The 14,012-nt window shown below is 47.6% G+C and overlaps 1 protein-coding gene across 5 annotated transcripts in view; it reads right to left on the bottom strand.

The window, feature by feature from the left end:
- Positions 1–14,012, bottom strand: part of ABCC5 (ATP binding cassette subfamily C member 5) — an 81,555-nt gene that overhangs the window by 45,400 nt on the left and 22,143 nt on the right. For 2 of the 5 annotated variants that reach the window (XM_004577763.4, XM_058662159.1), the window contains exons 3-10: positions 10,265–10,422; positions 9,857–10,012; positions 9,058–9,205; positions 4,067–4,300; positions 3,750–3,923; positions 2,684–2,831; positions 647–795; positions 147–254 (exon numbers count right to left, since the gene is read on the bottom strand). In XM_004577763.4, coding sequence (XP_004577820.2) covers positions 147–254; positions 647–795; positions 2,684–2,831; positions 3,750–3,923; positions 4,067–4,300; positions 9,058–9,205; positions 9,857–10,012; positions 10,265–10,422 — 1,275 coding nt within the window. Of the gene's footprint in view, positions 1–146; positions 255–646; positions 796–2,683; positions 2,832–3,749; positions 3,924–4,066; positions 4,301–5,040; positions 5,387–6,664; positions 6,740–9,057; positions 9,206–9,856; positions 10,013–10,264; positions 10,423–14,012 lie in introns of those variants that run through there. The other 3 variants (XM_058662162.1, XM_058662161.1, XM_058662160.1) reach the window with 3 other exon arrangements.

Here is a 14,012-nt window from a genome sequence, read left to right on the forward strand (position 1 = left end):
AGTCTCCTCACTGGCTTCTCACCAACTGGCCTAAAGGTTAAAGGTGAATCAGATCCAAGCATGGCCAGTGTGGTGTGGCCCCTTGGAACAGCAGCAATTGCACCGGGTTGGCTCCTGGCATGGGGAAGGTGAATGGAGCCACTTACCTTAAATCTGTCAACAGCCACTGACGCTTCTGAGAGGGACTTCACTGAGAACGGTGTCACTTTCAGCGCAAATGTCATGGAATTGAAGACAGTCACCACTGTGAAAGCCTGAGGACAGGAAGGGAAAAAAGTGGGTCTTATGGGGCCATGCGAGTACATTCCCAAGTCACCAGGAATTTCCCCTGGGACGTCTGCAAAGCTACTCTCTGACCATGCAACGATGCTGCTAAGTCACATGTGGCTTCTTGTAAGATTTAATCAATTGAACACTTGCAGTTAAGTGTGGACTACAGGTCAACCTGCCTTTTTAGAATTAAACCCAAACCAGGTTGACTAAAAACCTGCTTATCATTTGGCTCCTTTGCTTTTCCACTTCCTGCTTTAATCACATGCATGAGAAAAGTATAGAACTCCTGGGGGGGGGGACCCTCAAATCCAATTACAAGCTGACCAGAGCATCTCTGTGGACAGTACTAAGATGCTGCCCACAGCCCTCTGACCTGTGCTGCGGTCAGATCGAAGCCCAGGGTCATGTGAACAGAGAAGGTCACCACACTGGCAATCACCACGACAATGGGAGCCACTCCGACGGTGATGCTCTGGAAGTATCCTGCCTTCTCTAACACCCGGCGCTCCTCCTCTCGGATTTCTGTAGATAAAGGGCACAGGAAATTTTAGAACAAGTTCAAAGAAACCTTGGGGGGCTTTCTTCCACCACCTCAATGAGACATTGCAGGTCCTCAGCTACCTACAGGTTTTAAAACGTCCCTATTGACACTCAGGAGGCAAATAGTAGGTCCATGCGACCATCAGTCTCACCCCAAAAGCTGGCATATAAGCCCGAGACAGAAATAGATCAAGTCATACGACTGAATCTAACAAAAGTATCTGCTACATATTCATACTACAACCATCTCTGGCTTTTTTTTTTCTGATCCTTCTAATTGGCTTCTTGGGTTTGGAAAGAATGAATACATAAGCTGTACCTGCAATTGGCATTTCGTTTGCTTAGCGGAATGCTGCTTAGTTCTGCCTTAGGCATTTAGGAAACGCTGTATGATAGCTGTGGGAACCCAAAGAACTACGATGCCAAGGAGTGTCTGCTCCAAGTTAACATGAAGACAAAAACTGTCACACCAAAACCCGCCAGAAAGGCTGCAAAAAGACAGGTGACACGCAATTCCCACAGGCAAGATGACTTTTCTTAAATAGTATAAAAAATTATGGAGCATTAAAGAGTATAGAGTAGGATGATAAAAAAGAAGAAGGTAGATTTAAGCATAAAAAGGTATTCTTCCAGAGGGGTTTATGCACTGACTTAAGTGTTTTACTGCTGCCCAAGGCATTGGAAAGTATGTTCAGAGCTGGTTTGTATGTTAGGTGGATGCTGACCACATCCATGATGAGTGAGGAAGTTTTTTTTTTCCCTTTAAATGAACATGCATAGATGATAGTAGCAAAGTCAGGCACTGAAAGACGAGTGCAATCTCAGAAAGAGGATCATAAAATCTGAGAGCCCAGAGACCATGGACAGCCATCGTGCCATCATACTCGGCAGCAGTCCACTGGGCACTCCTTTGTTTTACTCTTAAGTGGAAACAAAGAAGCTACTTAATAAAGCAGCCTCACCCACGGCTGGACACCTGAAAGCAGTCACCTCCTCTGGATGCCTCTTCACCTAACAGCCTTTATACATAAAGTGCAGAGTCCAGAACTTGACCCAGTGCTCCTGCAAGTTTAATCACAGAAAATAAAAGAGCCTGCCTCGATCTGAACTTTGTATTTTGATTTGGCCTAACATTGCACTACTGGCTTAAAAGCATTATTTTTAGTCAGCTAACAATGAAGTCATAGGTTTGGAACAGCCCTTATCTTTTCTATGTAAGTCAAGGATCACAGTATCTACATATTCCTTTTCAAACTCCAAAAAGTATGTTTATACATCCTTAAGTCTCATCTGGTCAAGACCTACCATTCCAGCTGCTGTGAACCCCTTTCTGAATACCCAGTCTGTGCTAACTATTCCTCCTGGTGCTATGACATTTATATATTTGATAAATTTTTTCCTATAATCAGTTTATATGTCAGGATGGGGCCAGGCCCTGAGAACTTTGAGACTCAATATAAATCAATTATGTAAATAACACAAACAAGTATCAAGGTTCCTAATGAGAGGGCAGGGCTAGGACCAGAATTCATCTGTCCTGACTCCCAGTCACCCGTCAGATAGGGCTATGCAACCACCTGTGTGCTGCATCTCCCATCCAAGTTTCCTCTGACACTGTCCGCTGTAATGGGTTCATGGTCAGGCTGAGAGAGAGCACACAAAGGGACTATGAAAAATGAATCATTCTCCATTTGTGAGATGCAGTTATAGGTTCCAATCACTAAGATCCTTGAGATTCAAAGATTCTAGTACATCTTAGGCCCCTGGGAGTCCTAGCCCCTTGTGCATTCAGGAGACACCATGTGTGAATGATCAGGCTCGGAGAACTCTGTCCTTCTAGCACATGCATGTACAAAATCTTCAAACTCACTCTGAACGCACTGAGAGAATGCTTTGACCCAGGCATACATCTTAATGAATTTAATGTAGGTGAGAACTTCATTCATCTTTTGGACACGGTCATCTGTGGCAGCTACACATTTTCTCCTGAAATACGCAGTGAGCCTTGAGGCAAACATCTGAAAAGAAAGGCCAAGTCAGAGCCCAGTCACACTGAAGATACCTCATCTCCATAATATCTGCCAGATAAGGTGTGCATCTGATCCTGGTGCCTGCGATAGGCTAGCTACTGCTGCTGCCGCTTTTTTTGTCTTCTAGAATAGAAAGTGATCTACTAGACCATAATTAAATATTACTTCATTCTTATCTCTTTGTGATACAGTGAGAACAAATATTTGTTCTCAGGCATCGCTGATATCGAGTGCCATCAGACGAGACACAGCAAGTAGCACCCCACGGGACACAGTGTGACTTGCACACAGCTGCTTCCTGAGGCCAAGGCAGCACACACACACACACGCAGCATTCACAGGCAGGCCTTTTCTCTGCTACTTGGACCCTCTCCCCTACTGGTTTTTGTTTGAAAGGCAAAGAGACACAGACACACAGAGATCTTCCATCTTGTAGTCCAGTCCCTCAATGTTCAACAGCCAAGGCTGTGCCAGGCTAAAGCTGGGAGCCCAGAACTCCACCTGGGTCTCCCATGTGGGTGACAGGGACCCATTTGCTGCCTGCCACTATGCTGCCATCAGCAGGAAGCTGGAGTCAGAAGCACAGCCAGGATCTGAATACGGGTACCCCCATACAGGATGGGAACATCCCAACAGCTGCACCAAATGCCCATCCTCAGACTCCTCTGTAATATCATTAGGAGCCACTGCCTTTACGTAAGGGACACCTTACTTCCTCTCAAATCAAAATTCTGTCCACATGGATTGAGTACCGTCTAGCTCTCGACTTTTTAAACTGGGTAACTACTGTGAGAAAATTTCCCATCCAAGAACCAATATCTTGGTGATGTCTACTAGACCCCAAGACAAGTAACCCCTCGTCTCCTCAAGAGAACCTGGCAATGCTTGGTCAGCAAACGTACTCACCATTGCAGGGTAAAAGAGGATAAACACAGCTGATCCCAGGAAGCCTGTTGGTCCCAGAATAATGACATTATACACCATGCCTAAGATGGCAACAACGGGTCCGCCTGCCAGCAAGCTGCCAACGGCAGCTGCTTCAAACATCCTCTGGCCGTCGTTAGAGCAAATGTTGATGAGCTATGAGATATAAAGTGCAGTGAGAGGTTCAGAAAGGGTACAGGTGACAGCCTCAGGAGGAAGGGAGAGGGTGGAGGAAATGCTTGGCTCAAGCCAGGAACTTGCATTTTACAAGGTAGCAAGCAAGCTCTACCCCTACTCACCTCGCCCAGGGACTTCTCCTTAATGTTCTTTAACTTAAGGATCTTCTTAAATGCCATGGTCAGGATGGCTCCCCGTAGGCGGACCCCAGTGCGGTAATTCAAGGCCCAGGTCAGGGCAAGCGACCAGGACCGCACAATTTCCGTGAGGAGGAGGCCAAAGACTAACAGCAAGCTGTACTGCAGGTTAGACTCTGTGGCCTGGGTATACTCCAGGAGGCGCTTCACCACGAAGGCCTACAGGGAGAAATATACACCACTGTCAACACCCCCATGGCACCCTCACACTATACCACAGGTTTATGTTAAGTTAGAAAGAGCGGAAAGCTTGGCGGTGTAGCTAGCAGCACACCAGCAGGGGAAGATGAGCATCTCGGATGGACAGGGAGGTACCGCTGCCCACCAGTGGGCGTTTGGCAGGAGGCAGGTCTAATCTGAAACTTGGGTCTGGAGGGATACCATCAAAATCATCACTCTTTCTCATGTAACATAAACCTGTCCGTGAGCTGAAATTCATTCTGGACACATGGTCACTCAACAGTAAATGTTTGACTTTATTCCAGTCTCTGCACACATGGATATACAGTTCTTTAAGTGAACTCAAGACCCTTCTTTGTATCGTTTCAAACGTGCTTATTTGATAAAAAGGAACAGTGTACCTACAGTTGTACTGGGGAAGAGTGAGAAGTGCATTTGCACAACATTCCTGAAAATAAACATCAGCAGTTTAATAGTGCAGAAGACAGCAATCAAAGCCGACCACCAACAAAGCCAGAGCCCCGCCCCTGGGCCCTCCCCACACCCCACTCCCTCCCAAAGATGAAAACGTGTTACCTCAGGTAGCATATGTCTAACACCACCTGCAGAGAAGGAAGGCAGCCAGCCCCCAAGAGCCACCGAGCGCCCCCGCCAGCTCTGAGGTCCTGCGACGCAGGAGCACACACGCACACTCAGCAACAGTATCAAATACCAGCAAGTGGGGAGTAATGTATTTTTATTGAAAGTGAAAAAAATAGATATATAAAGTACCATCTTCAAAGAGCATCTCACAAACACTGTACAACAGGTGGAGCATTGATTGCAGTAACATACAATGGGAACATACAGAGTCAGGTTATACAGGGAGGGCTAAGCCATCTAACAGGTCGGTGGGCCTCCGGCTGTGGGTTTGCACTATACACAATGGAAATACAGAACAGAACCAAGATCTGTTTCCAGAGTCCGAGGCGGTATATCAGGCTGACAGCTCTTAATCGGTTAGGGCTCCTGACGTGGTAAGCATTCTGCAATGGAGTGGATTCTCTAGGAACAAAGACCTTGCTGCTAAGGAAAGAGAATTAAGAAACGAAACAAAACGAAAAGCTATCCCCGCCCTCCTTCCCCACAAGGAGGTACTTGGCTTAAAACTGCAGGTCCTACTCATGTCCTAGGCTCTGAGGAGCTAGTTCTGCCCAGGGCAGAGTGCAAAACCCTACGCCTTGAGGAGGAACACATGGCGTCCTTCAGAGTCTTTTCCAGTCCTTGTAGCTAAAGTCGAGCTTGACAAAAACAAAGTCAAACCAACCACCAGACAGAAATCAAACTAATCCCCCCAAACCCCACACCAATCCTAAGAGAAAGAAAAAATGAACTCAATACCCATCCACCAGTCTATCCCAGTTCCTTATGGCAAGAGGTTACTACCATTGTGGGATAGTGCTGAATGACAGACAATACCAGAGGCCAGGTTCAGCAGCCTTGAGGGAGCTAGCACTGAGTTTCAGAAGCCAGACTCTGAGTTAGCTTGGATTTCTCACGTTTCCTGAGAGTAGCAGCAGGCTAGCTGCTAGGGGATCTCCCGGTCCCACAACCCCCAAACCAGGTTTCCGTTGGAGTCCCAGTGAATGATCTGATCAAAGAGGAGGTTTTCAGATTCTAGGAACTACCCGAGTTCCACCCCCACCCCCAGCTTTGTAGGTGATGTATTATCCACGGTATGGGTCACCGCTGCACACACAGCTGGGTTGCTGGTTTACTAGCAAGGAGATTGGCTTCTTCTCCAGTATGCACTCCGCAAGGTGGGAACTGAGTCTCACGCGAAGCAGCTCAGTGAGATGGTGGGGCAGTGACGCACTTTTTCACGCACCATGGCACTGACAGAACAGGTTCCAAAAGGAGGCGTGAAAGAACTGCAGGTTGTGTTGGGGATTCCTTCCTCCCCATCCCTTTAGGGTGCTGTTTTTCAGCCAAGGACTGGGAGTGGGGAGGGGGGCAGTGGTAATAGTGCGAGTGCCTCCCAGCAAGCAGGAGGAGGAGGCAGGGAAGGTAAAAGACATGATGATCATTTATACTACGTAAAACTTTCAAAGGAATGGGAGAAAAAGGAAACAGCAGATTAAAGACGTTCAACAGTTTTTTAAAAGTAATGACATTTCAAACCATTTTGCATGAGATAAAGGAAAAAAGGCTTTCATGAAAAAAAAAAATCCAAACTAAACTCAGCTTTTATAAAAAGTTATCAAGGTATCATTTACATCTAAACAAACTGGGAGAAAACTTGAGACTTGTCAGCATAGCTGCCTGGCTGTGGAAAGCATTCCCAGTGAAGAAACATTACCTTACCTGAACTCTTGGTGAGAGATTCTGCCCAGCTTGCCTCTCTCATTCTGACCGCAGAATACAGCCATCCTGAAAATTCTAAAGAACAGCTTCTGTCACTGGTACCACTACAGAGAGACTCCCCCAGTTCTAGATCCTGCCAGCACCAAGCAGTGGCAGAAAGGCTGGAAGGGTGGGAGACTTACCTCTCTAAAGGCTTTTCACTGTTCTGCCCGCAGAGGCCCTGAAGCCCTGAGGAGTTAGCACCACCGAGACAGCCTTCCCTTCCTGGTCTATGGGGCAGATACCAGCCCTTTACATGTCAATCAGAGATCAGGCTGGGGGCTGAACTGTCTTACTCCAAGAAGCCTCCAAAGCATCTCTAATCCTATCAGTGGTGCCCACTTGCTTTGGGCCAGGACAGCATCCTCATGGATTCTGGTACTCCATGAGCATTATTATGACCTCTGGGTGCTTGCACACTACCTCCAACCAACCTCACACACAAGTGCCTAGAGTCAGCTGGTCAGCAGTTTAAGACAGATGAAACAAAACACACCCACTTTATGTGTTTCATTTGTGCTGTGTATGGCTATCACGATTCAGTGAGACCCAGGGGTGGTGGGAAATAATGATGCTGTACTGGGGAGCCCATATCTGGGCTCTTTGGAGGTTTGTAAGAACAAATTAAACCAATCTGAAAGTTGTACCGGCTTAGAAAACATGCAATCATTCTGGAAAGGATTGATCCACACAGATCTGCTCATTGCTGGTACTGATCTCAAACCCAGCCTGATTTTTAATTTTCAATGAAAAAGAAAACATACTGGAGGAGCTGTTTGCATGGGTTTACATTTTAAGACTTTTTTTTAATCACTGAAAGAGACAATGCAAGGTCCTGCTGCCCTCTCCCTAGTTTGGGAACAGAATGCCATGAACTGACACTGGGCTTGGGCTGCTCTTCCCCCACTAGGCAGAGGGAAGGAAGGTTGTGCTGCACTTCTCCTCTTTCAGCGAGGCACTCGGCTCTCCCTGGCATCTCCAAGAACTGTCAGGAGACCAGTGACCCAGAGCACTGCATCCTAAAGTGCAGCTGGGCATCCCACAGGTGCTCAGAGAAGTGCCTGGAAGGCCACCATGTTGAACATGCCTAGGTAATCTTGTTTTCCTAAGCAGATATAACTAAAATCCCAATCATCTGAGGAATGCTTTTGGGTTTTGGGTATTTTGTTTGCTTGTTTGTTTGTTTTCCTAAGAGGGGAGCAAATGAAGTTCTTGCTTTGGCCAAACAGAATTAAGAAAGCCCATCATGACTTTGTCCAGACAGCCTACATATGGCTCCACCTTGATGAAGGCCCAGGGCAGCCCTGTAGTGAAGCAACGACAGAAGCTCTTCTTGGGGGAAGGTGGCTCCACGCCAGCCCTTGCCATTTTGGTCAGTAACACAACACATCATTTTGTTGACAAGGTCCCCTTTCATTTAAAACTCACATAAAAGTATGTTAGTTGTCAAGTAATACAGAAACCCAATATCACAAATGTTCCCTGTTTGAGAGATCAAAACTTTATAGAAAGGCACCAAACATTCAACAAACATTAAAAAAGCAAGTACAAATTAGTTTTATCTAATCACCATGCACCTTAGGCACATACTTACCCAACCTTGAGCTCCAGCTTACTCACACACGGCAATTGCACTGTGTAAGCAGCGCTACCACTCCGATGCCTCAAGGCAAATATGTAGAGAATAGATTTAATCAAACTCTCAAGTGTAAGGCAGCAGAGCAGGTGTGAGAAACAGGTGTCCAGAAAATAGTGTAGATGTCAAATGCTTTCTTATCTATCCTGCTTTAGCAAAGACTAGGGGGGAAAAATAATACCATGGCACACACTTGATACCATAAACCAAAACCCAAAAGGGACTTCAGGCCAGACTCAAACTCTCGACCATCCTTCAATTTCTTCAGGGCTCTCTTGGCCAGGGGACCATTCAACATGTGGTAACTGCCTCCGGCCACCTGGGACATGGTGAGTGCCGTGCCATGTCATGCTGTTCTCACCCACTCACTCATTGCCACAGAGACACAGTGCCCAGACCTGAACTGAGATGGTCATCTCACATCAACACAAGACCATGGGACACAGTCCTGTCTGCACAGTGTACCACGGTTACTGTAGTCACGTCCCCACCCCCAGGAAAGCAAATCAGTTCTATTTCTTCTCTGGCAATACCATGCCCTCAACCCCCTAGCTGCTGACAGGGAGGCCAACCATTCACTCCAAGCACCTGGGGCCATCTCTAAGATTGCTAGCTAGCCCAGAGGTGAGCGCAACCCCTGTAATGGAACAACAAGAGTTAGAGCTGGCCACGGCTGCCAGGCCCCTGGATGCTGCCAGAAAGGATGGTCAGAACTTACTGGTCCACTGAAGCCAGCCAGCTGAGTGATCATCAGGCTCACGATGGACAGGATGAGCCGGGTGCGGCAGAAGATCCACACCACCCTCCGCAGGGACGCGGCGTCTGGCCCGGCTTCCTTCAGCTCTTCTTGCCACAGTCTCTCTAGTCTTAACAAGGGCACAGTCCTCTGTTACCCATCTCCCACGTGGGAAGTCACACCCCCTCACTTCCCTCACACACACATCTCTTCTTTAGAATTTCCTGCCTGATCTCTTCACCTTCTGGGGACAGAATGCCCTTTGTGGAGAACTACGTATCTACTCTGCTTGGTGGGAAAAACAGGGGGGTGGGGGGGCCTCTCTCTGAACCCTGCTTAGGACACAAACAATGAGGAGCACAAAAGCCTTCCTCCCACCCCAATGAGGGATCTAGCCCAAGACATAGATTCGTGAGTACAAAGTTTCCTTCCCTGAGGGTCCCCCAGCCCTGTCTGAAGGCTCCTGGGTTACAGTGTACAGCTGTAAACTAAACTTGGATCATAACAATGGGCTACCACAAAAATGTATTCTGTCACAAGGCAGCAACATAATCTCCCGCAGACTCCCGCAGGAAGAGAAGCGGGGCTGAGAGAGAGAGAGAAAGCCTGTGGTTAAAATAGGATTCAAGTAAAATAGGAGATACAGAAGAGCAAAGAGAAAGCCACCCCAGCTGACCCGCCCACCCCTGGACAGCTCAGCTCTTTCAAGGCCACTACTCGTCCCCATGTTCCTAGCTCAGACCCTGTGCACCCAGGGCAGGAGTGGACCAGGGATGCCTACCTTCGACAGTTCACTTCTGAGGACTCGAACTTGGACAAAGACCACACATCCTCCATTAAGAGCTCCCCCTTTTTGTGGGCCACGCGGGCCAGGGGAGAAAGCCATGAAAACGTCATGCAGGAGAAGAGCCCAGCATTATCCACTGGGTGCTGGTGTCTAGGGAGAGAAAACCCAAATCACAAAGCCATCAGCACTACCTGGTGGGCAGGTCAGCAGGGGTCCACGTAACACCACCTGGGCAACAGAGCTCCTAAACTACAGATGGACCGCCCTCTCTGGTCTGACCTGAACCCAAGTGTTTCAGGCGCGGACTGCTGCCAGGCAGAGCTGCCACCCAGCAAAGCCACCACCACCCAGCAGAACCATCATCGCTAGTCAGAACCACCACTGCCTGGCAGAGCTACTTACTTGGAAGTGGTCCGGATGGGTTTGAGCGTATTCAGGCCATGGTGGTACTTTCCCTTGGGGTGCTCGTCATCCAGAATTCTGAGCTGAGAGTGCATGGAGACATCCAGGGAAAGGCCCTCAGCCCGGGCTGCGGTTTCCAAGGCATCCTGGCATTCCAGCTGTGCCAGCAGATGGGAAGTGAGGTGAGAGCACAGTTAAAGGACATAGAACAAATATATATATACACATATATATATAAAACATGTTTTATATATATATAACAAATACGTGTGTGTGTGTGCGCGCGCGCATGTGTGTGCGTGGATGAATGTATGGATGATTACTTCCCAGAAAAAAAAAAGATTTATTATTTAGTTGAAAGATGAAGTGGCAGTGATAGAGAGAGAGAACTTCTACTGCCAGTTCACTCCCCAGGAGATGGCAACAGCTAGGGCTGGGCCAGGCTGAAAGTAAGACTCCAAAACTTTTCCCTGACCTCCCAGGTGGAGCACTTGGGCCATTTTCCATTGCCTTTCCAGCTATATTAGAAGGACGCTAGATTGAAAGCACAGCAGCTACGTCTCAAAAAAGTGCCCTGATATGGGATACTGATATCATGCCACAATGAAGGCTCCTGAAATATTGCGTGTTTTTTAAAGATTTATTTTATTTATTTGAAAGACAGAGTCACAGAGTATAGGAAACAAGGACAGAGAGAGACAGAGAGATCTTACATCCACTGGTTCACTCCCCAAATAGCCAAAGCAGACAGGGACTGGGCCAATCTGAAGCTAGGAGCTTCACCCAGATCTCTTACATGGATGCAGAAGCCCAAGCACTTGAGCCATCTTTTGCTGCTTTTCCAGACACATTAGCAGAGAGCTGGATTGAAAGTGGAGCAGCAAAGAGTTAAATTGGGACCTATATGAGTAGCCAGCATAGCAGGTAGCAGTTAACCTAATTGCACCACAACACGGACCTTAAAATTTGTTTTTGATCACCAATGCATTTTATCTTGTTTGCCAATGGGGATTGAGAATCAATCACTTCACTACAAACCACAAATTCTATGACCAATTTTCTAAGACAGTAACAAAGAACAGACCCTACAAACCAAAACAAATTTCAGCAGTGTAGCACCCAACACACCAAGCCCAGTCCAAAGCCATGTACGTCTTCAGGTGTCACCTCTTCTCTCCGCAAATAGAGGCAACCCACATAACATAGCTGAAATGGGAGAGCTAGCAACCAGGGCCACTTGAATGCCTGAGCAAGTCAAGCACAAAAGCTATGCTTCACGTCTCAGCCATGAATCTTCAGAGAATGGCTTCATATCAGGCAAGTCCACAGCACCTGAAAGCACACTCACTTCCCTTGGACAAAGGCAAAGCATTCCAGCTTGGGGACAACTGATTAAAAGCACATTTTGACAAATGAGTCAACATCAAGAAAAAGACCTTATATAAGGTCTTTATGTGTAAAGTGAACACTTAATTTAGTGATTAGGGACTATGATATTTCATAATGAACTAAAGGCTGCTGAGGTTCAAGTGCATAGCATTCTTTCTCACTCTTAAGCAAAAGATTTATTTGTTTGAAAGGTAGAGTTACAGAGAGAAAGAGGAGAGACAGAAACAGAAATCTTCCATCAATTGGTTCCCACTTTCCAAATAGCTGGTTCCAAAACCAGGAGTTTCTTCTGGAACCCTCACCATGAGTGGGGGCTCAGGTATTTGGACCATCTTCTGCTTTTCCAGATGCATTAGCAGGGAGCTGGAGCAGAAGTGGAGCAGCCGGAACTCAAACTGATGTCTATATGGAATGCTGATGTCACAGGCAGCAGCCTTACTCACTGTACCACAGCACCAGCCCCCACAAAGCTTTTTCTTATTTTACACTATGTATAATCAAATAGGAAAGGGGAAAAAAATATCTAGTTGAGAAAGGAGAAAGAAACACAAAATGCAAGCATATCTACTGTAACTAGAAACTGGGCCTGCATACAGAGCAGGTACACAAAGTTGGAGGAATCGGCCTTGGTGACAACCAAAGCTTCAGAACGCAGAAGATTAAAGGAACATTTATATTTAGATAAGTATTCCAAAATTCTATCAGATTGTCTCTTGATATCAACTATCATGTCACTGCATTGCAGATTAATTGCTTCCAATTTTAAGTGGGGTGAAAGCTACTAAATGACACAGTTAAATAGATTGCCATTATTGGGGCAAAACAAACACACCACAAAATTTTACACTGAATCAATGTTAAGCATAAAATTCATGGGGCATTAATTACATTAGCCTTAAATCACAAGAAAGAACAGAAATCAGGCTGGAGCACAGGTCATGCCGAGAAGGCTCTTGTACCTACTGATCTGCGTGAGCCAGGAACGCTAAGCCACTCATCTAGGGCAGGGACCAGGACAGGTGAGGGGCTCTGCCAAGCTGAGTCAGAGCAACCACTGGCCTGCACGTGATCTAAAGCTGGGAACAGGCCCAGTTGGGGAGCTAAGGGTACACCCTAACTGGGCTGAGGTTCCCACCAAGGAGCACATGGGCTGGAATGGGGGCTGCGTTCTGATCAGGAAACAGTTGTAGTCTCCCTTGGCACAAGCATGGAATGGGACTGGACGCACCAGGCCGGGCCAAACCCCAACACCCTCTGGTGTCCTGGAGGACCAGGGTAGATGTGGGACAGACTAGGCTGAGTCTCAACCCCTACTGAGCCATGTGTGAGCTGTATGTGGGTATGGATGAGCTGTGGCTGTGCTGAAACATCCAACAGCAAGAACCAGATTGGGTTGAAGGCCAGTCAGGAAAAGCCACTGTTCCTGCTAGGACAGGAGGTGAACTGAGTAGGGCTGGCTCATGAACCCCTTGGTATGCGCAAAATCTGGCATTGGGAGAGGTTCTGATGGAGGAGCCTGGGCAACTCCTCTGGCAGGACACAGACCTGGCAGGTAAGCACAAGAAACATGACAGGAAGCAGCCCAGAACAGGCCATGGAAAGTTTCCCACTGGCATACATTTGGCATGGGTCGGGGGCAGACCAGACTGAATCTGTTCCCTTCACCCGCTGGCGAATTCGAGCACCAGAATAGAGTGTGGGTCGGGCCAGGTTCAGTCACAACACATACCAGTGCACATTAAGGAATGCCAAGGTGAGATAAGCCGTACCAGATGTGGTTGCAGCACCCAACCAGCACATGTGAAAACCAGGGGGAGGAGGCAAAGCCAGCAGGGGAATGTGGGCTCCCCTGCTGGACAACCACTCTCATTGGAAAGTGTGAGTCTGGATGGGGACAGACCAGACTAGGCAGAGCTGCAGCACCTGTGGGCGTCATGTGAGCTGGATAAGGGAAGGGGCAAAGTGGGCTGACTGTTCCGACTGGTGCAAGCAACAATTAGAGTGGGTGAGGGATGGTTGGGCTTAGCCGCAGCATCAGCTGGCAGAGGCTGGCACTGGGAGCTAATTCTATCAAGTCAAATGCCAGAACCACCTGGAGAGTGCATAATCTGGGAGTGGGAGTGGCCTAGTAGGGAGAGCACGAAAACCAGGACAGGGGCAAGGATGGCTAGACAGAAAGGTACCTGCCAGTATGTATGTGGACTGGATAGTAGGTTGGTTGGGTTGAATTAGGCTTCAATGCCCATTGACAAGTACCAGAGCTAAATGGGATGTGGGACAGACTGAACAAGTCTGCGGTACATACTGGCAAGCATGGGAACCAGGGTGGGGGGCAGAACTGGTGGGGGTTATGGGGAGT

The sequence above is a fragment of the Ochotona princeps genome, chromosome 3 (assembly GCF_030435755.1).
Source record: "Ochotona princeps isolate mOchPri1 chromosome 3, mOchPri1.hap1, whole genome shotgun sequence".
Classification (NCBI taxonomy): Eukaryota; Metazoa; Chordata; class Mammalia; order Lagomorpha; family Ochotonidae; genus Ochotona; species Ochotona princeps.